This window comes from Cherax quadricarinatus, chromosome 71, assembly GCF_038502225.1.
Source record: "Cherax quadricarinatus isolate ZL_2023a chromosome 71, ASM3850222v1, whole genome shotgun sequence".
In the NCBI taxonomy this organism is placed as follows: Eukaryota; Metazoa; Arthropoda; class Malacostraca; order Decapoda; family Parastacidae; genus Cherax; species Cherax quadricarinatus.
Genome location: NC_091362.1, coordinates 11,942,593 through 11,968,863, shown reverse-complemented (window position 1 = coordinate 11,968,863; position 26,271 = coordinate 11,942,593). Strand labels below are relative to the sequence as shown.

The following is a 26,271-nucleotide window of genomic DNA, read 5'->3' as shown; positions in this document are numbered from 1 at the left end:
GGGGGAACAGTAGGCAATCAGGTTCGATCCAAGGAAGATGTGGTTATGTCCAAATCCTTGGAGCAAGAGGAAAAGGAGGTAAAATTAGAGGTGGAGGAGAGGAGCGAGATAGGAAAGGCGGGCAGCGAGCAGCTGGCGGGTACAGCCGTTATCACAAGGGAAGCCACATGGTTCAGCCCAGCTGTACGCTGATCGGTTGTAGAGTAACTCACTAAACCATCTGCTAGAGTACAGCTGTACGCTGATCTGTTTTAGAATAACTCGCTAAACCATCTGCAAGAGTACAGGCAATCTACAAACAATTATATTTCGCATTCCTGAAGTTACCTACTCCAGAGCGAGACTTAAAAATTTAATGGTTCTAACAACCATCTCTACCATTTTTTTTTCTTTCAAAATACTGCTTTACAGGAAGCATTGTGTTGCTAGACTCCACATTAATTTTCCATAAAAAGAAGAGCATGCAAGCCCAGTTATGTATTTTCATGTGGATTAAACTTCACTGTTGATAAATTAACTAAATGGTGTGCCGCCGACAGTCTTTAATAAACAAGCTTGATCAAGAGCCAACTAACGTTGTAACTAACAATATTAGTATTAAGTATTATAACAGTGAACTCTAAATTCATTACTAGCAAAACTAAAACGGTTTACTAGAGTACTGCTCAAAAATGTCATCTTGTAAAATGACAACACTATCAAACAAATATCCAACTGAAAATGCCAACCTCCAGGTCTGATCTTGTCATTGCAAGTTTCGTCAGCTCGAATTTTCTCTTAAAATGGTTACCAGGGCAACTATGACAAACAAAAGGTTTATGTATCATAGGATGTAAATTACGTACTGCCGACAATAAAAAAAATGTTTTAATGCACTATTTGCTAGGATCTTCATCAAGTTATGATACTTTATACAAGATTTTAACATCAAATTGCATAGCAGTTTTTCCCCTGGGTGTGATCCATAATCTCTTATACATACATGTGTATAGGACAATAACAACTGGTACTATACCAGTTTTTATTGATATGGACATGGACAGGTTGGGTCACCGTTGGTAGTAAGCAAACTTGCCCTGGATTAAACCCGTGATCTTTCTTGGAAAATCTTGGAAGGAATGGTCCCAAATCTGCACACAGAAATCACTCCCTACGAAAGTAAAAGACTGGGCAGGCGATGCAAAATGCCGCCAATAAAAAGTAGGGGCGCCATTGGTACACTAAGAGAAAACACCATAAGTGTCCGGGGCCCAAAACTGTTCAACAGCCTCCCATCAAGCATTAGGGGAATTGCCAATAAACCCCTGGCTGCCTTCAAGAGAGCTGGACAGATACCTAAAGTCGGTGCCGGATCAGCCGGGCTGTGGCTCGTACGTCGGACTGCGTGCGGCCAGCAGTAACAGCCTAGTTGATCAGGCCCTGATCCATCGGAAGGCCTGGTCGTGGACCGGGCCGCGGGGGCGTTGATCCCCGGAATAACCTCCAGGTAACCCAGCTGTAGCTCACCACTGAGCTACTAGTCACTCCATTGCCTTTACTAGCGAACTCTCCCAATAAAGTGCTATCCCCAGCTTAACGCAGCCACACAATGAGTCAGCGTTTTCACTCGGCATTGTACACTGAAAACTTACAATGAATGTAACACAGATCAATACTTACACTGAATGTAACACAGATCAATACTTTAAGGAAAACGGGTGGGTCCTTTTATTCTTTACGTTCAAGAATAAGCTTTGCCTCACGTATATCACACAACAAATGCACCAATAACAGTATGTTAATCCCTGATCTATCAATTAAAGCAGTCTTTGTTGGTGCACAGGTGAAATACACCCTGAATGAGAAAGTGGAGAGGCTTGAAGCTTACAATACTATTTACACTAAGCTTTACTTCCAGCTCGACCAGTGGGTCGATGGTTGCCTGTGGCAAGTGATGAAATATATCCTAATTCACAATAGTCAATTTCACGGATCCTACAAACAATGCATCCCCTCTCAAACTTCATCTTCGTCAATTTTCTTGGTGCAAGAAGTCTTGCTAGAAATAGTAAGGTTTGTGAGGAGTCTACCTGGAGGGTATTCTGGGGATCAACGCCCCCGCAGCCTGGCCGTGGTTGATCAGGGCCTGATCAACCAGGCTGTTACTGCTAGCCGCACGCAGTCCAACGTACGAACCACAGCCCGGCTGATCCGGCACCGACTTTAGGTATCTGTTCAGCTCCCTCTTGAAGGCAGCCAGGGGCCTATTGGTAATTACCCTTATACTTGGTAGGGGGCTGTTGAACAATCTTGGACCCTCGACACTTATGGTGTTTTCTCTTAGTGTACCAATGGCGCCCCTACTTTTAATTGGGGGTATTTTGCATCGCCTGCCTAGTCTTTTACTTTCGTAGGGAGTGATTTGTGTGCAGATTCGGGACCATTCCTTCTTGGATTTTCCAAGTGTAGATTATGATATACATATCTCTCCTGCGTTCCAGCGAGTACAAGTCAAGTGCTTCCAAGCGTTCCCAGTAGTTAAGGTGCTTAATAGAACTTATACGTGCAGTAAAGGTTCTCCGAGTCTGTACACACTATATCTGCAATTTCACCTGCTTTGAACGGAGATGTTAATGTACAGCAGTATTCCAGCCTAGAGAGAACAAGTGATTTGAAAAGGAACATCACTGGCTTGGCATCTCGTTTTGAACGTTCTCATTATCCATCCTATCATTTTCTTTGCAGTTGTGATCGTGGCACTGTTGTGATCCTTGAAAGGGAGATCCTCAGACATTACCACTCCCAGGTCCCTTACATTATTTTTTCGTTCTATTGTATGGCCAGAGTTTGTAGTATACTCTGTTCTAGTTATCTCCTCCGGTTTTCCATAACTGAGTAGTTGGAATTTGTCCTCATTGAACATCATATTGTTTTCCGTTGCCCACTGGAAAACTTGGTTTATATCTTCTTGGAGGTTAACCGTGTCCTCAATAGACGAGTCTCGTGTAGATCCTAGTATCGTCTGCAAAGGATGACACGGTACTGTGGTTTACATATATCTCTGTCTATGTCTGATATGAGGATGAGGAACAGGACAGGGGTAAATACTGTGCCTTGTGAAACAGAGTTTTTCACTATGGCAACTTCCGATTTAACTCTGTTGACCACTACCGAGTTCGATTGGTTAGGAAGGTGAAGATCCATCTCCCCACTTTGCCAGTTATTCATTTAGCACGTATTTTGTGCACAATTACGCCATGATCGCACTTGTCAAACGCTTTTGCAAAGTCTGTGTATATTACATCTGCATTCTGTTTCTCTTCCAGTGCATCCAAGACCATATCATAGTGGTCCAGTAGTTGTGAGAGGCAGGAGCGACCTGCCCTGAACCCATGTTGCCCTGGATTGTGCAGTTTTTGGGAATCCAGGTGGTTTGCAATCATGCTTCTTAGCACTCTTTCAAAGATTTTTATGATGTGGGACGTTAGAGCTATTGGTCTATAGTTCTTAGCTAATGCTTTGCTGCTACCTTTATGGTGTGGGACTATATCCATTGTTTTGAGAGACTGAAATTTCACCCATGTCTAAGCTCCTTCTCCATAGTATACTTAGGGCACATGAAAGGGGTTTCTTGCAGTTTTTAATGAACACAGTTCCACGAGTCTGGGCCTGGGGCTGAGTGCACGGGCATGTTGTCAATGGCTTTTTCAAAGTCTATCGGAGTTAGGGTAATGTCAGAAATTTGGCATACATTCATGGATTTTAGAGGCTCATTCATGAAGAAATCATTTGGATTGTCGATCTTCAGACTGATTAGTGGCTCACTAAACAGTCAATACTGGGATTTCAGTGTTGCACTCATTTCCTTGTTGTCATCTGTGCAAGTCCCATCCTGTCTGAGCAAGGCCCCGATACTATATGTGGCATTTGCCTTGTTTTTGGCATATGAAAAGAAATATTTTGGATTTTTCAACTTCACTAATTGCTTTAAGCTCCTGTCTCTCCTGGTTCCTGTAAGTCCTTTAACTTAAGTTCAATACTTTCCGCTTCCTGGTCAGCACTTCCTTCCGTGTATTAGATAACCTAGCGTTCCTGAGGAGCTCAGCGATTCTTCGTCGTCTTCTGTAGAGGGAGCATCTTTCCCTCTCCAGTTTACTCCTGCTCTTCTTTCTTAGGGGAATATGCCTAGAACATACTTCAGGTGCCAGGAAGTTGATCCTTTCAAGGCATAGTTTGGATCCATGTTATTTAAGACATCTTCCCAACATGTTTCATTTAAGACATGGTTTACCTGGTCCCAGTTGATGTTCTTGTTGTTGAAGTTGTATTTTGTGAAGATACCTTCACAGATGCATGCATTTTGCTGATCAGGACCCCTGTGCATGCAAGTCTGAACTTCGATTAGATTGTGATCGGAATTTGTTGTTCTTTTTATATTACGTCTCTTACCAGGTCATTATTTGTGAAGATAAGGTCAAGTGTTTTTTCTAGTCTTGTTGGCTCCACTATCTGCTGACTTAAGGGGAGGGGGATCATTGGAGCTACTGCAGCATAGAAAAACCATGTTTCTTCAGTAAAACATTGTATGCTTCATGAACACAAGACCTACTCCTAACATTCACAATTCCAGAGATGAACAAAAAACCACTAACAATCCTAATGCCAATAAGCATTTGTATAGCTAACAAATGCCCATGAGGATATATAAAAAAAAAAAAATTCATACCCCCAGGTATTCCATGTTGTTAATAATTCAGCAACTGTAAATACCTTTGGCGAATTCCAAGAGATGTTCCACTACAAGACCCCAGCCATGGGCCAGGCTCATCTGGTGCCTGCCTGGTCAACCAGGCTGTTGCTGGCCTGCAGCCCCACATATCCACCACAGCGTGGTTGATCTGGCACCTGGTCAAGATACTTTTACAGTTTCCTCTAAGATTTTACACTTCCCAGCAGTTTTTGATACCTCCCGGCAAGATATTGAATAACCTGGGACCATGAATGTTGATAGTGTTCTCTTATTGTGCCCACTGCACAATAAGAGAACACTATCACTGGGTTTCCCTTGCACTTCCATCTCTCAATCCCGTATGTTATGGCAGTGTACATTATTATTATTATTATTATTATCAAAAAGAAGCGCTAAGCCACAAGGACTATACAGCTATGGCAGTGTACAGATTTGGGACAAGGCCCTTAAGCACCTTCCAGGTATATATTATCGTGCATCTCTCCCCTCCAGTGAGAACATTAAGACTGGCATTTCCAGTAATTTAAATGCTTTATTGGCTCTGTGGGCCATTAACAATATTTGTTCCAGCCCTGATATTTCTGCCTTGAATGGGACTGTCCAAACTGAGAAATATTCAAAACAAGGAGCATGAGAGATTTAAAGTTTCATCACTGGCACTATTTCCCTTGTTTTGAAGGTTCTCATTACCCACCCCATCATCCTCCTCCTCTCTCTCAAGACCGTTGTCTTATTTTCTTTGAAAGAAGAGTCATGTTGTGCAAGACAGGTATACAATACCGACAAGATCAAAGTTAAGACACTTGTGCAACATCTGGTTATCTTTATTGTAGACGTTTCACCATCCAGTGGCTTTATCAATACAGATTCTTGGACACAAGAAAACAGAAGAACTATATACAAAAGTTGAGGTAATCAGTCCCTTAGCCTTGAATGTGGTGTTCAGAAAACCGTGGTCGTAGAGATTCTGAAGCACAGGCAAGGAGACTGGTGATTATATAGGCGTCAGTGAATAGGGACGTGTAGCAGACGAGGGCATAGTCACTGATAGGCGGGATTCCCCAGTGGAAGTAGGTCCTACCCAAACTGATGGGTTAGTTGCAGTAACCATGAAGAAGGTCACGTAGATGTCCTCTGAACAAATATTCCATGATGTTGCAGTGCCTGACAAGTTGTGCAAGACAAGTATACAATACCGACAAGATGAAAATTAAGACTTGTGCAACATCTGGTTATCTTTATTGTAGATGTCCCTATTCACTGATGCCTATACGTATAAGCGCCAGTCTCCTTGCCTGTGCTTCGGAATCTCTACAACCACGGTGCTCTAAACACCACCTCCAAGGCTGAGGGACTGATTACCTCATCTTTTGTATATAGTTCTTCTGTTTTCTTATTATGTCCAAGAATCTGTATTGATAAAGCCACTGGATGGCGAAACGTCTACAATAAAGATAACCAGATGTTGCACAAGTGCTTTAACTTTCATCAAAGAAGGGTCAGCCAATGTAATTATTCAAGTCTTTCAAGTGTTCCTTTCATTATATTTGATGATCCTTTGGAGCTTTATAGTGTTTCTTTTTAGTTCTTCATTCTTTCCATACCTAAGCAGCTGAAACTTATCACCGGTGAATATTAAGTTCTCCACTGTCCACTGGAAAATCCTGCTTATATCTTCCTGTAATTTTTTTGGTATCTGCTACCAAAGTGACTCGTGCTTATTTAACCCTTTGAGGGTCGACAGGCCCTCTCCGAAACTCGTTCTCAGGGTCGGCCAAATTTAAAAAACAAAAAAATATTTTTTCTTATGAAAAAATAAATAGAGTATTTTTTTCTAAACATTATAGGCTAAACAAAAAAATTTTAACGTCAATACTTACCGAGATATGGAGGTGTGAAATTTGCCAAAATTGAACAACATATGGTAACATCGCCGACTGCCGTCACCCGGTATTTTTCTATTTACTTTATGTACTATTTTCAATTATTTTTCAATTTTTCTTTTTCTGAGTAACTTTTATGGCCTCTGAGGCCAACATGATCAGTATTTTGTAAGTTATTTCTTTTTCAATACTACACAATAAGGGCATAAACACTGTTGTCATTATTTTGTTTACAGAAAATATTTACACAAACAAACAATATGAAATGTTGTTTATTACTATTTTTCTATATTTTATATACACATATACAGTCACAGGGAATGTTTCTAGAAGTTCTGCAGCCTGTGGAAGTCTTTGAAACATGGTGTCATGCACAGTGGAGTTTTGCACTCCTCACACAAAACTAGTGTCTCTGTGTTGCTGTGGGCGTTTTTTTGTATGTGAACAGACGTAACACCTCTTCTGAGCCTTTTTCTTCAAAGCAGTAGCAGGCAGTTTTACCAGGAAGTGATCACCATGCTTCAGACGAGCAGGTAGTTGTTGATAATTTGGTGGGCGGTCAATTGCAGGTGCTGTTCCTTGGTACTTGAATACTATTTGTCTGATGACAGACAAACAGAATTCGCCGTACTGTGGTTTGTTTCTCGTGCTCATCTTATACATATTATAAGCATTGACCATGGAAATGTCCAGAAGATGGAAAAACAGTTTGATGTACCACTTATAACTCTTGCGAACACAATCAGCAAACCCAATCTGCATGTCACATTTGTCCACTGAACGCATGTTGAAGGTGTAATCAATCACAGCTGCAGGTTTTAGAATGGGTTCATTTCTCTCTCTATGCTGCCTGCCACTGTCTGCCATTTCATTAGGGCGAATTGATGACAACAGTGTGACATCTCGTTTGTCATGCCACCGAAATGCCATGTCATTGGCAGCAAACGCCTGCACCTCACCTCTACGAGTGCCAGCGTCAAACCTGGGCATATGTTTTCGATTTGCACGCACTGTGCCACACACATCTGTCATGTTCACTCGCAAAAAATCACTGAGTGAGGGGCTTGTGTACCAGTTATCTGTATATAATATATGCCCCTTACCAAGGTATGGTTCTATCATTGTTCGAACCACATCACCTGAGATGCCCAATAACTTCCTGGTATTTTGCAATGTATAACTTCCAGTGTACACAATAATATCCAATACCAGACCACTGTAACAATCACAAAGCACAAACAACTTTATACCAAAGCGTTTCCTCTTGCTTGGTATGTACTGCTTGAAAGAGAGTCTTCCTTTGAACAGAATCAAAGACTCGTCAATTACAAGCTTCCTGAAGGGATAAAAATGCGTACTGAATTTCTGTTTCAGATACACAAACACATTCCTAATCTTATATAACCTGTCAGTTCTGTCAGGCCTGGTTTTATCCGAGAAGTGAAGCATACGTAACATTAGCACAAATCGATTCACTGGCATTATATCACTGAAACCTGGTGTTGCAATCAGGGGGTCTGTTGACCAGTATGATTTCACTTTGTGCTTATACACATGTGGCATAAGCATTATTGTGGCAAAGAAAAGATACATCTCAGCCACAGTTGCCTCCTTCCATTGGTGTAGACGTGATTTTGGTGAAAGTAATGCGTTTGCCATGGTGTACTCGTAGTATGTGTTGCTTTCCATGACAATACTTTTCATCAGTGGTTCGTCAAAGAATAACTCAAAACATTCCAGTTCAGTGGCATTGTTCCCAAGTGCACAAGATGGCCGTATTCCACTTTGGCTGCCATCAAAATGGTGGGGATTTGGAACAAAATTGACAGCTTCCTGCCAATCCCAGGTGCGGTCTGCTGGTGGGTACTGGACAATGACAGGTGGTTGTGGAGGTTGTGGTTGTGGAGGTTGTGGTTGTGGAGGCTGGTGTGGTGGAGTGGGGGATGGTGGCCTTTGTTCTAGATCAGCTGAGGCAGCGGCGTGGGTGGCAGCGTGGGTGGCAGCATGGCCCACTGCTGGTGCCTCACCGCCGGCACCACTACCACCACGCACATTTTCCATCCCAATTGCAACAGTATCTTCGTCATTTTCACTGTCTGTTCCTGTTGTACAGCCACGGGATGTACTCCGAGATACACTCCTTCCCCTTGGAATAGCATATGGCACACTTCCAGAGCGCATATATTGTCGTATATACTGACGCTTCACTGGGGAATATTGCACTTCACTATCACTACTGGAACTAGTTTGAAGAGCTTGTAGTTCATATTCACTATCACTATCATCACCCATGCTCTCATCTGAGTCTGGGATTTGGGAAAATAGAAGTTTCCTCTTGGGTTCTGGAACAACTGAACGTGAACACGAGGGCCCAGCACCAGAGGTGGAAGGCTGAGGGTCGTCTGGGTTTTCTTCACTATTACCGATATTATTGTCATTAGTTTCGGTCAAAACCTCACTAAAACCACGAAACTCATCTTCACTGGCACTTCCATCACTATTAGAACTGTCACTGGGGAACAAAAGTGTCCCAATTCGCCGAGGAGTGAGGAGCTTCTTACCGCGAGGCATGGTGGACATTGTTTACTAAGAGGGCATTCCCACAATGCACCACTGAGTCCCAGATTTTTTTTCTACCGCGCACACCGACCACGCAGACCCATTCTCTCACACCTAGGCCTACCAGCCTTTTCGCGCGAGATTTGAGGCCGCTAGAATTTATGCGTACTAGTACGTCAAAAAACCCTACGCGTAAGACGTACTAGTACGACGAAAACCCTCAAAGGGTTAAGCATCATCTGCAAATGAAAAAAACTGACAGGCATTTTTATCTATTTCTGCTATGAGGATAAGAAACAGACGTGCTAGGACAATGTCTTGGGGAACAGCTTTTTACCTCACTGCTGCTGGATTTTGCTCTGTTTACTGTTACTCTGTTGTGTGTCAGGAACCCAAAAATCCATCTGCCTACCTTTCCCGTAATTCCCATGGCCCTCATTTTGTGCAATCACCCCCATGTCTGCATTTGTCAAACGCCTTTGCGGTCTGTGTACATCACATCCACATTTCGGTTGTCTTCCAAAACTTCAGTAATTCTGTCAGTGGTTCAGCAGCTGTGACTGGCATGATTGTCCCACTCTCAAACCATGCTGGTTTGGATTATGTCGATTGTGCTGTTCCATGAAATGTGTAATCCAACATCTCGTCACTCTTTCGAAGATTTTTATGATGTAGGAAGTAAGGGCTACTGGTCTAATTTTTAGCCAGTGCTTACACTCCCTTATGCAAAGGAGTTACGTCTGCACTCTGAGGTCTCTGGTATCTCGCCTAGATCTAGGCTCTTTTTCTAAAGAATACTGGAGGATCATTATTGAGTAGATCATAAAATATAAATTGCTTCATGGGTTGGTCAATGTTTAAGCATGTTCATGCAATCTGAAGATCCAATTATTAGGCAATTTAGACATTTCATGAGAACACAAACCCAAGGAAAATCCTATAAAGTAATCTGTGTAGTTACACTAAAAATACAAAATTTGAGCAGAAAAAAAAAAACTTATGGAATTATACAGATGCAAAGATGCAGAGATTTTACCCTCGATTTAAGTTCTGTTGATCGAGACCAAAAAACAGCCTCTCTATCAGAACCACTCTTGAGTGCACAGAAGTCTGTAATTTGGCCAATTTTACACCAAAAACATTCTTGTTTAAAGAAAGTCCAAAATAAACACTGCATTCCAACCATGAAAGCAACCTATCCTCTGTTCATTAGCACATTCCAAGGCCTCTCCTATATTACACATTCCCTTCATTTTTAACCCTTAAACAGTCCAAACAGATAGACGTTCAAATCCGTAGTGCTCCAAAAGTAGATCTATGTTTTTTTTTACATATTTTCAAAAATAACAAAAAAAAATGTAGATAAAAGTTTTTTTTACACATTTTTAAATGTAAAACAAGAAAGAAGATCTACATTTTTTTTACATACTTTCAAATGTTGAAAAAACGTATATATACGTTTGGACCATTTAAGGGTTAATCAATTACAAAACTGAAGTTTTACCCTATTTCTCAGATTAATAAAATACTGTGTAACCAAGAATGATTTTTTATTTAGGGCATCCTTATAAATGAAGCAGACCTAGTACAAACTCAAGACATGGGGGAGGTGTTAGGGGCAACTACTCTGCCTTGGGAAGAATCAAAATATTTCTGCCCTATTTGAACCCTATTTCCTACAACTGACTAAAATCATTACTTCAGCAGTATAGATACCAAGAAACAGTCAATAAAAGAAAAAGGAAACAAAAAAATAAAATAAAATAGAAAATACCTCAGTCACCATTTTAAACCAAACAAGGTCAAAGGTTTGCTCTGATTATCATTCACCTCGTGGTGCAGGATGTGCACACTCACGGACATAAGAACATAAGAATGGAGGAACACTGCAAAGGCCTACTGGCCCATGCGAGGCAGGTCCTTATCAAAACGACTACTACCTAAAGCTTCCCAAGAAATAACTCGCGTACCCAATGACACCATTCAAACCCAGCCCCTCCCACTCATATATTTGTCCAATCTCTTCTTAAAGCTACCCAAGGTCCTAGCCTCTATCACCTCACTGGGAAGACTGTTCCACGCATCTACAACTCTGTTAGAGAACCAGTATTTACCTATGTCCTTTTTAAATCTAAATTTATCCAACTTAAATCCATTATTCCTGGTTCTTACCTGGTTCGACACCCTCAGTACTTTATTAATATCTCCCTTGTTTATGCCCGTCATCCACTTATACACTTCAATGATATCTCCCTTCATTCTACGCCTCTCCAGAGAGTGGAGATTTAAGGCTTTAAGTCTATCTTCATACGGGAGGTTCCTCACACAGTAAGTCATTTTAGTCATTCTTCTCTGTATGTTCTCTAATGAGTCTATATCCATCCTGTAGTAAGGGGACCAAAACTGAGCAGCATAATCCAAATGAGGCCTCACTAGTGATGTATAGAGCTGTAAAATAACTTTTGGACTTCTTTTACTTATACTTCTTGAGATAAATCCAAGTAATCTGTTGGCCTTGTTGCGCACACTAAGGCACTGCTGCCTTAGTGTGCGCAATGCCTATCTTATGTCTAGCTAAAATTTGCTACTTGCAGCAAATCTGAGTGGGCTATGCTTAAAATGTAGATCTTGGCAAGTGACACTAGCGTCAATAATGTAGATCTATGCAAGACAGTGAAAGGATTTGTGTCAATAGAATAACCTATTTCAAGATAAAACAATACATGAAGAGTACTGAATATTTTTATCTCGCACTGAGGCCCTTTAACAAACTAAAAATGTTAAAAGGAGAAAAATTACGTAACCTATGTATAAACAATGTTAAATTACAGTTTAGAGAAAGTTTCATAGATTACAGTTTTTTTTCCTAGACTAACATTAATTATCTTTAATAAACTTATTGTAGCTAAACTTTCAATGCCAAACAAACTTCTTTAATTTAGAAGTTTTATCGATTCTATGAAGGCAGTACACAACCTCTATTTTCCAGTCTTTTTTTAGTTATCCCTTGAAAAGCATCGAGCATAAAATAATACTCAAGTCTCGAAGAATTTTTTCTGCCCTTTTCTACATTTACCTTACAGTATTGTTTTTCAAGATAATAGATGCTGTTCTATGACATGGTCTGCCTACATTTTGTATACTGTGCTTGCTTTGAAGTCTTCATTCTTCCCGTACCTACAGTAAGCAGTTGAAATTTGACACACCTGAACATCACATTTTCATTTACCAAACTGCATTTTTTCATTTTTATTTTGGTAAAGCCAGTGAAGAGATGAAGCTGTGGCTAATATTTATTATTATTTCTGCTATGAGAATGAGAACCACTGAAACCATTACTTTTGGAATCATTATCTTCAATTCTTCACTAAGCTGAATAAGCCTGGTAATGATACTTTTTGGCAAAACCTGCCATATGACCTTGGGAATGAGTATTTATCTATTTCATAAGTTTCTTTTTCCATGAAATGTACATTTCTGTAATCCATTATGTTATGACCAATTTAACTTAAGTATTTCTGTGTTTTTCATAATACAGTGCATGCACTATTATTTAATGCATACAACTTTATTTGCTGATGTCTGACAGTTGCAGTCTTTCCCATGCACATTTTCTGTTCAACTGCCATATTCCTTTCAACTTTTAGATTATCACCCCATTCCACACCATTTTTTTTTTTTTTTTACCACATGCACAGGTTCATTTACATATATGTATAGTTACTCACCACATGAAGCTGTAAATTTCTGATACAGGTAAGCTGCCAGTAGTACTGTTCTTGAGTGCCAGGGCAATGAGACAAGAGTAGGAGTAAGCAGGCTTAGGGAACACTCTCTCCTCTGGCCGAAGATCCTTCCGAGGTTTCCCTGTACTCTTATACCTTGTAATGAGCAATGAAATGAGGTCTGAGACATTTATAAATCACCATTTTGCTTCTGCAAGTGACATTACATATACAAGAATGCCAAAGCTGTTTACACTATTTGAGCCTTATACATAAATATTATCACACATTATATAGCTTAAACAGTACATAGAAAATACCAGAATTTACCTATTATTAAGAATAGTGTGTGGAGTTGTGGTACGTGCAGTGATAATTGGTGTTGTGGTATGAGTTGTTGTTGTTGATGCAGTAGAAGCCAAAGTTAACTGAGGGGCAGTGCGTTGGGTTGTTTGCACCACCATCTGAGATGTGGCCAAGGTTGGCCTTGTCACAATAGTAGGCTGAGATGAGGAATGAGTGGTTGACTGGGCAGACACCATAGCATTCTGGTGACGTATTGTTTGACCAACGGTAGTCCGTGGTCGCATTACGGTAACTTGTGTGGTTATCGTTGTTCCACTCGCAGCTACCTGTGACTGAGGTGTCTGGAAACAAAATTTCTTGTTCAAGCAAGTCTGATAAAGTTTCAATCAAATTTGGTTATTTGCCATTTTAAGAAGAAACATCAAAATATAGAGTAAAAGGAAAAATAACCCATGTTTGGAGTTGAAAAAAATACCTGTAATGAAGTAGCAGCAACCTGCTGAGGTTCTGTCTTAATAAATACAGTAGGAGTAGTAGTTGTACTTGAAACTGAAGAACTCATTGTAGTAGAAGGTTCTTGCCTTGTGCTGCGTGAAGGAAGATTTGTTGGCAACACTGCAGAGGGATTGACCATAACACTATTTTCTATGTCTAAATTGTAATTGCTCATGGATGACATATTCATCCATGAATTAACAACATTCAGCTCTTCAGCTGAATGATCATCAGTGACATCCATATCTTCAAGCTTTTCAAGGGGGTCAAATAGTGGCTCAAATGACTTCAAGTCTAACTCAGCCTCTAAAGAAGACATTCCTGATAGGTCTAACGAGTTTAAATCCGAGGACGACATCATAGTATCAAGTCCCTCATTAAAATCAATGCCACATTTAATATCACAGTCAATCATTTCTTGTAGGGTGAGACCTGGTTCTGTGCTGGGTAGGTAGAGGTCCATGGTAGTGACAGGGTGTGGGTGATAATGGTGGTGCAGAGATGACGTGGTGGAGGTGTGGGGTGGGAGAGAAGTTAATTTACCTTCTACCTGAAAAGAACAAAATACCCAAAGTTAATAGTGAAAGTTTATCAAAATGTCATAGCATATTACAATAGGTATATTACCTGGAGGGTGTTCCAGGGGTCAATGCCCCTGCAGCCCAGTCCATGACTAGGCCTTGCAGTGGATCATGCATAAAAAGTTATGTGGTTTGTCAATGAAAATCTATTCTAAAGTTGGGAAATAATAAAATTAGATGAAAAAAAAAAAAAAGTTGTTTGTGTGCAAGGGGTTTGGACATACCACAGGCATGTGTGAGCTTTTTAGATAGGAGACGTGGTTTTTGGGATCGAGTTGTTATAGTGTGAGCAAGTTAATATTCGGTGAAGGGATTCAGGTGGGAGGTACAGTGCCTGTATTCTAAAGGAGGGATTTGGGATATTTGCTGTTAAGAGGGACATCTAAACTGTCATATCTGTATGCCTATGGCACAACAGTGATAAGCATAAATGATGGAGAAGTTCCTTTTTCAGGTCACCCTATCTTTGGATATAAAATAATACAGTGGACCCTCGACTTTCGGCAGCCTCGACTTTCGTGAAATTCGACCTTCGGCGAGTTTTTTTTTTTTTTTGTGGAAAAATTTGGCCTCGAGTTTCGTGAGAAAACTCGTGTTTCGGCGACCATCCGGTACCCGTCCACCCATCACCTCGCACACAAAGCCAGTCTCCCACGCCATTCACGCTCAGTGTGCCATTGTTTACCAACACGTGACCATCACCCTGCGGGTTCATACGTAATAATCCATTGTTTTTTGTGATTACAACTGCTAAATAAGAACATAAGAAAGGAGGAACACTGCAGGAGGCCTGCTGGCCCATACTAGGCAGGTCCTTTACAATTCATCCCACTAACAAAACATTTGCCCAACCCAATTTTCAATGCCACCCAAGAAATAAGCTCTGATGTGAAAGTCCCACTCAAATCCAACCCCTCCCACTCATGTACTTATCCAACCTAAATTTGAAACTACCCAAAGTCCCAGCCTCAATAACCCAACTAGGTAGACTGTTCCACTCAACTACCCTATTTCCAAACCAATACTTTCCTATGTCCTTTCTAAATCTAAACTTATCTAATTTAAATCCATTACTGCGGGTTCTCTTGGAGAGACATCCTCAAGACCTTATTAATATCCCCTTTATTAATACCTATCTTCCACTTATACACTTCGATCAGGTCTCCCCTCATTCTTCGTCTAACAAGTGAATGTAACATAAGAGTCTTCAATCTTTCTTCATAAGGAAGATTTCTAATGCTATGTATTAATTTAGTCATCCTACGCTGAATGTTTTCTAACGAATTTATGTCCATTTTGTAATACGGAGACCAGAACTGAGCTGCATAATCTAGGTGAGGCCTTACTAATGATGTATAAAGCTGCAGTATGACCTCTGGACTTCTGTTGCTTACACTTCTTGATATAAATCCCAGTAATCTATTTGCCTTATTACGTACGCTTAGGCATTGCTGTCTTGGTTTAAGGTTGCTGCTCACCATAACCCCCAAGTCCTTTTCGCAATCTGTATGGCTAAGTTCTACATCATTTAACTTACAAGTACTAGGGTTATGGGCACTCCCAAGCTTCAGAACCTTGCATTTATCTACATTGAACTGCATCTGCCACTTTTCTGACCAAGAATAGAGTTTGTTTAAATCCTCCTGAAGTTCCATAACATCTACGTTTGAATCAATTATCCTACCTATCTTTGTGTCATCGGCGAATTTGCTCATATCACTAGTAATTCCCTCATCAAGATCATTGATATATATTATAAACAACAACGGGCCCAAGACTGATCCCTGTGGAACGCCACTTGTTACAGATCCCCACTCGGATTTAACCCCATTTATGGACACTCTCTGCTTCCTGTCAGTGAGCCATGACTCGATCCACGAGAGCACTTTTCCCCCAATCCCATGAGCTGCCACTTTCTTTAACAGTCTATGGTGCGGAACTCTATCAAAAGCCTTACTAAAATCTAAGTAAATAATGTCAAATTCTTTATTGTGGTCAACAGCCTCAAAAGCTTTACTGAAGAAAGTTAATAAATTAGTTAGACAAGACCGGCCTCTTGTGAATCCATGCTGAGTATCATTAATCAAGCTATGCTTATCGAGATGGTTTCTTATAATCTCAGCTATAATTGACTAGTAATTTGCCTACAATTGAGGTCAGGCTTATTGGGCGGTAATTTGACGGTAACGACTTGTCCCCTGTTTTAAAAATAGGAATTACATTAGCCATCTTCCACATATCAGACACTACACCTGTTTGAAGAGATAAATTAAAAATATTAGTTAATGGTTCACAGACTTCCATTTTGCATTCCTTAAGAACCCTTGAAAAAACCTCATCAGGACCCGGCGACTTATTTTGCTTCAGTCTGTCTATCTGCTTCACAACCATCTCACTAGTGACTGTGATGTTACATAATTTATCTTCTTCTAGCCCACTGTAAAAATTAATTACTGGAATATTGTTAGTGTCTTCCTGTGTAAAAACTGAGAGAAAATAATTATTTAAAATCACGCAGCACATTTCATTCTCTTTGTCAGTAAGGTGCCCATAGTTATTTTTAAGGGGACCTATCTTATCTCTAACTTTTGTTCTATAGACCTGGAAAAAACATTTTGGGTTAGTTTTAGAATCCCTAGCAACTTTAATTTCATAGTCCCTTTTAGCTTTTCTTATCCCCTTTTTAATGTCCCTCTTAATGTCAATATAACGATTCATAAGATGACCCTCACCTCTTTTGATATGCCTATAAATTCCTTTCTTATGTCCTAGTAGATATTTGAGCCTATTATTCATCCATTTTGGGTCATTTCTATTTGATCTAATTTCTTTATATGGGATAAACGCTCTTTGAGCAGCATGTATAGTGTTCAGAAAACTGTCATATTGATAGCTCTCTTCGTTACCCCAGTCAACAGATGATAAGTGTTCTCTAAGCCCATCGTAATCTGCTAAGCGAAAATCTGGGACTGTTACTGAGTTATCGCTACTATCGTACTTCCATTCAATGCTAAATGTAATGGATTTGTGGTCGCTAGCACCCAGTTCCTCTGAAATTTCTAAATTATTAACAAGGGATTCATTGTTTGCCATAACTAAGTCAAGCAGGTTATTTCCCCTTGTAGGTTCTGTCACAAACTGCTTCAAAAAACAATCCTGAAATACTTCTAAGAAGTCGTATGATTCTAAATTCCCAGTCAAGAAATTCCAATCAACATGACTAAAGTTAAAGTCTCCTAGAATTACTACATTATCGTGCCTTGTGGCCTTAACAATTTCCTCCCATAGTAGTTTCCCTTGGTCCCTATCTAAGTTTGGGGGACGGTATATCACTCCTAAAATCAGTTTTTCATGCTCCTCTGAAAATTCTATCCAAACAGACTCTGTATGTGTTACTTCAGACTTAATACCCGTTTTTATGCAACAGTTCAAGCGATCTCGGACATACAATGCCACCCCACCCCCCCTCCCAATACTTCTATCTTCATGAGCCCAAGGAAAGCTAGTGCAAGCCCTCTGGTAAAGAAAGTGAGGAACATGATCGAATTCAAGAAGGAAATCATTGAAAAATATGAGAGTGGAGTGCATGTTACAGAGCTTGCCAGGATGTATGGCAAGCCCCATTCAACCATCACTTCGATCGTGGCGAAAGGAAAGGAAATAAAGTGTGCTGTTGTTGCAAAAGGGGTGGATATGCTGACAAAAAGGAGATCACAAATCCTCGAAGAAGTGGAGAGGTTATTGTTGGTGTGGATTACCGAAAAACAGTTAGCAGGAGATAGTGTTACGCAGTCAATAATATGTGAAAAGGCAAGGCAGTTGCATGACGATCTCGTAAAGAACATGCCTGCAACAAGTGGTGAGGCTTGTGATTTTAAGGCCAGCAAAGGTTGGTTTGAGAGATTTAAGAAGTGTAATGGCATTCACAGTGTGATAAGGCATGGCGAGGCTGCCAGTTCTGACAAAAAAGCAGCCGAGAAGTTTGTACAAGAATTTAAGGAGTGCATAGACACTGGAGAATTCAAACCCCAGCAAGTGTTTAATTGTGACGAAACAGGCCTCTTCTGGAAGAAAATGCCAAAGAGGACCTACATCACACAAGAGGAAGCGGCACTCCCAGGACACAAGCCTATGAAAGACAGGCTTACTCTCATGTTTTGTAGTAATGCTAGTGGGGACTTCAAAGTGAAGCCTTTACTGGTGTATCACTCTGAAAATCCCAGTGTTTTCAAGAAATACAGTGTCGCCAAGAGTAACTTGTGTGTGATGTGGAAGGCTAACAGTAAGGCATGGGTCACAAGGGGAATTTTCCTAGACTGGTTTAATGAGTGTTTGGCCCCAGTGTGAAGAAATACCTCCTGGAAAATAAATTGCCACTCAAGTGCCTCCTGGTAATGGACAATGCTCCTGCTCATCCTCCAGACTTGGAAGGGCAAATAGTGGAGGAGTTTAGTTTCATCACATGAAGTTCTTGCCTCCTAATACCATTCCTCTCCTCCAGCCCATGGACCAGCAGGTCATTTCAAATTTCAAAAAACTCTACACCAAAGCAGTGTTTCAAAAGTGCTTTGAAGTGACCTCAGACACTGAATTGACCCTAAGAGAGTTCTGGAAAGATAACTTTAATATCCTCCATTGCATAAACCTTATAGGTAAGTCTTGGGAGGGAGTGCCTTCCAGGACTTTGAACTCTGCTTGGAGAAATTTGTGGCCAGATTGTGTACAAGAGAGGGATTTTGAAGGGTTTGTGGCTGACCCTAAGGAACCTATGCCAGTTGTGGAAACTATTGTGGCATGGGGATGTCCCTGGGGTTGGAGGTGAGGGGTGAGGATGTGGAAGAGTTGAAGGACCACAGGGAAGAGCTAACCACTGAAGAGCTGCAAGAGCTTCATCTGCAACAGCAACAGATCACAGCTCAGGAAACTGCTGCAGAGGAGGAAGAGAGATGGAGGAAGGTGCCTTCTTCAAAGATTAAGGACATTTGTGGAAAGTGGACTGAAGTGTAAACATTTATGGATGAACTTCACCCTAACAAAGCTGTTGCAGGCCATATTGGCAACATGTACAATAACAAAAAAAGGCACAATACAGTGACTGGAACGATACACAAATAACCCGCACATAAAAGAGAAGCTTACGACGATGTTTCGGTCCGACTTGGACCATTGACAAATGGTCCAAGTCGGACCGAAACGTCGTCGTAAGGTTCTCTCTTATGTAAGGGTTATTTGTGTAACATGTACAATGACAGTGTTGTCTCCCACTTCAGGGAAATCTTAAAGAAACACCAGAAACAGACCTCTCTCGACAGATATTTTGTGCGACAGGGGTCCAGTGGTATTAAAAGAAGGGAAGTAACCCCAGATATGGACTTCATACCTGAAGTCCTAATGGAAGGGGATTCTTCTTCCAGAAAATAGTGTACACCTTCCTCCTATCCCTTCCTCCCATCTTCCATCCACGCAGAAGTCTTCAGTAAAGGTAAGTGTAATGTTATTATTATTTATTTTAAATGCATGTACTTTATTTCTGATTGTTTTCATTATGTAAATCTTTATTTAATTTGAAAAAAAAATTTTAATATTTTTGGGTGTCTGGAACGGATTAATTTTATTTCCATTATTTCTTATGGGGAAAATGGTTTCGAGTTTCGTGACTTTCGACCTTCGGCGGGCTCTCTGGAACGGATTAATCATGAAACTCAGGGGTCCACTGTATATCTCTCACACACACACACACACACACACACACACACACACACACACACAGCGATACAGCAGGGGTCAGCAACCTACAACCCGTGGGCCGAATCCAGCCAACGAGGCCATAGCTCAAATTATGTCAAGTGTAGTATGCATTATTATTACCTCTATTTATTAACCCTTTAACTGTCGCAGGCCCCTTTCTGAAACTGTCATTCTATGTTGATAAATTTAAAAAAAAAAAAAAATTCTTATGAAATGATAGAGAGAATCTTTTCCCGATGGTAATGACACCAAAAGTTCGAAATTTGGTCGAAAACTCACGGAATTACGCTCCCGCGAAGTTAGAGGTCTCGGCGACATATGCATATCGGCAATTTCGCCGACTTTGAGCCCTGTTTTCAGCCAATTCCATTGTTCCAGCTGACCAAACTCATAGCTATTTCTTTAGAACTCCATTTTATCTATCAGCTGAGTGCAAGAAACTGTCAGCATAGTTGCTGAATCCCCTTATATGTGTTGTATAGCATATAGTACCATCCATGCATTTACATAGAAGATCCCTAGGCCTGTGACTGACGTCACAGGATGCTCCATGAGTGAGCGGGACAGGCTACCTCGGCCTCAGTCGGCGCATCGACATCCAGGCTAGAACACGGCAAGGCTGGACTCCATCTCCCATTACCACAGTCTGACTATATCGTTACCATCCAACAAGTGTGTCTACCTTCAACCCTCGATATCTCCTTTTAAGAACCCCTACAATAAAACCACCCATTTACCAATTTGAACTACCCAATATAGTGGTCAGAAATTGGCAATTTGGCCAATTTCATGCAAAATAAAAAAGATACCAATTTCAAAATAGGGTCCAGAATAAACAAGGTAGACATTCTTGGCACTAAAATAACATATCCTCTGTTCATTAGTCACATCTCTAGGCCCCTCTTATATTATTGTTTTCTATTTTGATTTTTTATTCATACAAAAAAATACAAAATTTACTGTTATGCAGACTACTGCATTATTGTAAAAATGGTATAAATAATATCAGTGCACTAGTGAAAGAATATTAGACTCCCCAGTTGAAGTGTATTGGACGTGTGGTGTGATTTGTTTACTCCTGAACATTGGTAAAAATTAAACATTTCCGCTACTTTGAGCTCAGTTTCAAGGTAGTTTTCATCGTCAAAGTAATGAAAATCATCTCTATTCCTGTAATATTTTTTCCATTTTATCACCTAAGACCATGAAAACGCGAATACAACAATAAATACTATACAAACATACACCTCAGTCGGCGCTTTAATCCAAAAAAACGATCAGTTTTTTTATCATTACGCACTGTGCTGCAGGATTTTTTTTGTGGTGCACAGTGACCACACAGACCCATTCTCTCACATGTGAGCCTACCAGCTTTCTCCCGCTTGATTTGAAGCCGCTAGAATTGAGTATATATACGTCAAACAGTGGTGCGTAAGACGTATTTATACGGCGTAAACAGTCAAAGGGTTAACCATGGTGATAGGTTTGGTAAGCCATCCACTCACAGACATGGGCTCTGGCCCCTAGGCAGAACAAGGTTGCTGACCCCAGTGATACAGTATGCAAATCAACCATAGGGGGGTATAGAATGATAGCTCTAGGACTTTCGTGTTTTAATCAACACATCAGTAGGTTGCAAAATTGCAGGGAAGAGGATGTCCAAGCAAGTATGTTCCCAAACGACATCTTCACTCCAGGAAGACGTCCTTTATATATACATTTGTATATATAAAATTTATATATATTATACACACAAACATGCTGGATATTTATATTTTTCTTTACAGGAAAAGGGTGGGAATAAGTTGGCCAGATTATGGAACAAAGTTATTATAGCAACAAATGTGGGGACAAGGGTGGTCTAGATGCACGTAACATCTATTATGCTTTGCTGTTAGAAGGCTGAGGAGAAAGCTAGAGCCTTTGATAACAAAGCAGGATAAGCAAATTTGCCAAGGACACTAAAATAGGCCAGTAGATCAATTCTGATGAAGACTACAGCATTACAGTAAGACTGGGAAAAGTTGATGCAGTGGTTGGAGAAGTGGTAGATGCAGTTTAGGAGTCCTCAGGTTATATACTTCATATGAACCTAAAGAAGGAATATTGCAACAGGCCTACTGACCCATGCAAAGCAGGTCCATGTCCCCCCCCCCCAGATTAGCCAAATGACCCACCTAGTCAGGTCACTTCCGCTTGAGGAAGGAGCAAGGCAACAGACCTAGTAGCACAAGCTAGTCAAGTCCAACTCACACCCACCCACACCCATTCGTGTATTTATCTAACCTATTTTTAAAACTAAACTTTTTAGCCTCAATAACTGTACTCGGGAGTTTGTTCCACTCATCCACAACTATTACCAAACCAGTGCTTTCCTATATCCATCCTGAATCTGATTTTTTCCAACTTTAAACCATTGCTGCGAGTACTGTCTTGGCTGGAAATTTTCAGCACGCTATTTACATCCCTTTAATTTATTCCCGTTTTCCATTTATACACCTTGATCATATCCCCCCTAATTCTACGCCTTTCGAGAAAGTGCACATTCAGGGCCCTCAGTCTATCCTCATAGGGAAGATTTCTGATACATGGGATCAACTTTGTCATCCTATTCTGTATGTTTTCCAGTGCATTTATATCCATTCTGTAATACGGTGACGAGAACTGTGCAGCATAATCTCAACGAGGCCTAACTAAGGATATATAGAGTTGAAGAACAACCTGAAGACTTCTATTATTTATACTTTAGATATGAAGCCAAGGATTCTGTTAATTTCATTGTAAACACTAATGCACTGTTGTCTTGGTTTTAGATTATTGCCAACCAGAACTAAATCCTTTTTGCAATCAGTAGTATTAAGATCTACATTATTTAGTTTATGTGGCATGGTTATTTTCCTCTCCAACATTTAGAACTTTGCATTTGTCTATATTAAACTGCATCTGCCACTTCTCCGACCATTGCATCAATCTATTCAAGTCATCCTGGAGTGCTCTAGTGTCCTCATCAGAATGAATTGGCCGGCCTATTTTGGCGTCATCAGCAAATTTGCTGATGACGCTATTTATTCCCTCATCTATAGAGTTTATGTAAATTGTGAGCAACAACAGGCCCAACACTGACCCCTGCGAAACACTGCTTGTGACGTGCCCCCATTCTCATTTCTCCCCATTTATGCAAACTCTCTGCTGCCTCTGTCAGCCATGCCTCTACCCAGGAAAAAATTTCTCCTATTCCTTGTGTCTTAAGTTTCCTCAATAGCCTCTGATGCAGAACTCTATCGAAAGCCTTACTGAAGTCCATATACACAATATCACATTTATTACCATGATCTACCTCCTCAAACACCTTAGTGAAAAAAGTTAATAAATTCGTAAGACAGGAATGCCCCTTTGTAAAACCGTGTCGAGATTCATTATTCAATTTATGCCTATCAAGATGGCTACGAATTGCTTTGGCAATTATTGATTCCATAAATTTTCCCACTATGGAGGCAAGGCTTATTGGTCTATAGTTCGAAGCCAAGGATCTGTCACCTGCCTTGTAAATAGGTATTACATTTGCCATTTTCCACTTATCAGGCACTGTCCATTTGTTGATATGTTGAAAAGATTAGCCAAAGGTATGCTAAGTTCCTCTTTACATTCCTTTAACACCCTTGCAAACAGTTCATCAGGGCCTGGGGATTTGTTAGGTTTTAATTTCTCTATTTGTCTGAGAACCACGTCACTAGTTACACCAATCATGTATAGTTTATCATCATCCTGTTCTACATAATCCATTTCAGGAATTTCACTAGTATTTTCCTGGGTAAATACAGAGGAAGTATTGAAAATTTCACACATATCCTTATCACTGTCAGTGATCTGACCCGAGTTACTCTTAAGTGGGCCTATTTTGTCCCTAATCTTACTACTGTATACCTGAAAGAACCCTTTTGGGTTAGTCTTCGAATCCCTTGCAACTTTAGCCTCGATCCCTTTTTGCTTTTCTTATTCCTTTTTATTTCTCTCTTCAATTGAATACATTTCTTAACTGCCCATCACCTCTTGATATGCCTATCAGTATATGCCTCTCTTTTGACAATCGAGATATTTTAATCTATTGTTCATCCATTTGGGATCATTTTTGTTAGATCTAATTTCCCTACTCAACAAAGTTTTCTGAGCAGCTAGAACTATGCTTGGAAAAATGTCATATTGGCAACCAAGATCACCTCCCTGACCCATAGTCAGGTCATCCCAATTTAGCCCACCCAGGTAATTTCTCAGTCCCATGAAATCAGCCAAGCGAAAGTCAGGGACAGATTTGATTGCAGTTATCTGGGTAATTCCATGATATATTGAAACTAAGTGATTTGTGGTCACTTTCCCCAAGCTCATCATTAACCTCAAGATTATTAATTAGGGATTCTTTGTTGGCAAGAACCAAGTCAAGCAGATTGTTTCCTCTAGTTGGTTCTGTCACAAACTGTTCTAAAAAGCAATCCTGAACCATATCAAGTCACTAGACTCAAGATTTCCTGTTGTATTGTTCCAATCAATTTGTCTAAAGTTAAAATCTCCCATTAAGGGAGGACATGAAGGTGTTATTATAAATGGAAGATGGGAATAAATAACATGCTAAAAATTATTCAAGACAGATGTACTGTCATGGGTTCAAACCTGGAAAGGATAAAGGACAGAACAAATATATGGATAAGTGGAGCAAACTCCCAAGCAGCATCACTGAAGCAAAATCCTTGGGTAGTTTTAAAAATAGGTTAGACAAATACACGAGTTGGTTCAAAAAGGTCTGACTTGGACCTGCTTAGCATGGTCTGGTAGGCCTGTTGCAGTGCTACTCGTTTATGTTCTTACGCAAAAGGAATTTTTTAACAACTTATTTGGCTATGGCTCATTTTCTAATTAACTTGCCAAAGGCACTGGACATAATATAATGACCACTTCTAAGAGTGCATGATACAGCTATTACAGACCTTATCATACTATATAGAACAGTCATGGTTATGTACAGCATTTTGGGCCCACTTAGGTTAATCTCATCTCCCAGGATGCAACCTGGAGTTTACCTGGAGAGTGTTCTGGGGGTCAACGCCCCCATAAGTTGGCTAACATCCAAGTGCCTACTTACCGCTACATGAATACGAAGCTGGTGTAAAGGAACTTGCCCAACATTTCACCTATGGGGATCTATCCTCGACCCCTCAGTATGCGAGCTGAGGATGCAATCAACAAGCCACCAGCACCCGCATAAGCAACGCATCATGTTCTCATTAATCTGAACTTTTTAGCATAGTTGACTATCAAACATTTGAGAACAACTAGGCATCTACTACATCTTATGATCTTAATACCTACCTCTCCTTCCAATCTGCATTAATACACCTTTTTAGCCATCCTATTCTGTTCCATCCTTTCTAAATGCTCAAACCACCTCAACTCTCCTGAATTATACCTTTGGTAACCACATTTAGCCTTCCAATTTCTATGCTTTTGCCTGTATATACTGTACTATTTGCGTTATATACTGGCCATGAACATGAACACATCTTCACTGTCTTCAACCACCTCATTGCTGCAATTCCTAAAGCCCATGCCAACACCCATATTAAAGTGTTGGTCCTGCTATACTCTGGCATATTCCCCCAGTAAATAGCACCAATCTTACTGCCTGTGCTTCAGATTAAAGACTACGGTGCTCTTCAACTCCAAGATCAAGGGACTGATTACCTCATCTTTTTTACATTGTCTTCACATTACGTCCATGTATTTTATTGATAAAGCCACTGGATGGCTTAACACCTACAAATAGATACTCAGATGTTGCAAGTGTAATTCATCTTGTCAGTATTGTATAGCATTCATATACACTATTTGCGCTTTTTGTGATGAATGGTTTTGAAAACCGACAAGTTGAAGAATTGAGACAGTTGTGCAACACATGGGAATCTTTAATGAATAAACGTTTCGCCACACAGTGGCTTCATCAGTCCAATAGAAAGTAGAAATGGGTAAGGAGGAGGAGTTTGAGGTAATCAGTCCCTCAGCCTGGAATCAATGTGTTCAGTCCATCACTCTTCCACAGACCCACCTACCAGAATATTTACTCAACATTCAGTCATAGAAGTTCACATCTGCTTGCTAAACAAAGGACAACTTCTACCTGTTGCAGTGAAGGGAGCACACTAATATGTACTGTGGTATCCCAACATACAAGGAAATATTAGTTTTAAAATATTCCA

General features: G+C 40.4%; 1 protein-coding gene across 5 annotated transcripts in view; it reads right to left on the bottom strand.

The window, feature by feature from the left end:
• jumu (jumeau) overlaps window positions 1-26,271 on the bottom strand; it is a 92,160-nt gene that overhangs the window by 39,405 nt on the left and 26,484 nt on the right. For all 5 annotated transcript variants that reach the window (XM_070100026.1, XM_053793374.2, XM_053793372.2 and 2 more), the window contains exons 2-4: window positions 13,678-14,247; window positions 13,227-13,543; window positions 12,900-13,052 (exon numbers count right to left, since the gene is read on the bottom strand). In XM_070100026.1, the coding sequence (XP_069956127.1) occupies window positions 12,900-13,052; window positions 13,227-13,543; window positions 13,678-14,160 (953 nt within the window). In that variant the 5' untranslated portion in view covers window positions 14,161-14,247. The remainder of the gene's footprint in view (window positions 1-12,899; window positions 13,053-13,226; window positions 13,544-13,677; window positions 14,248-26,271) is intronic.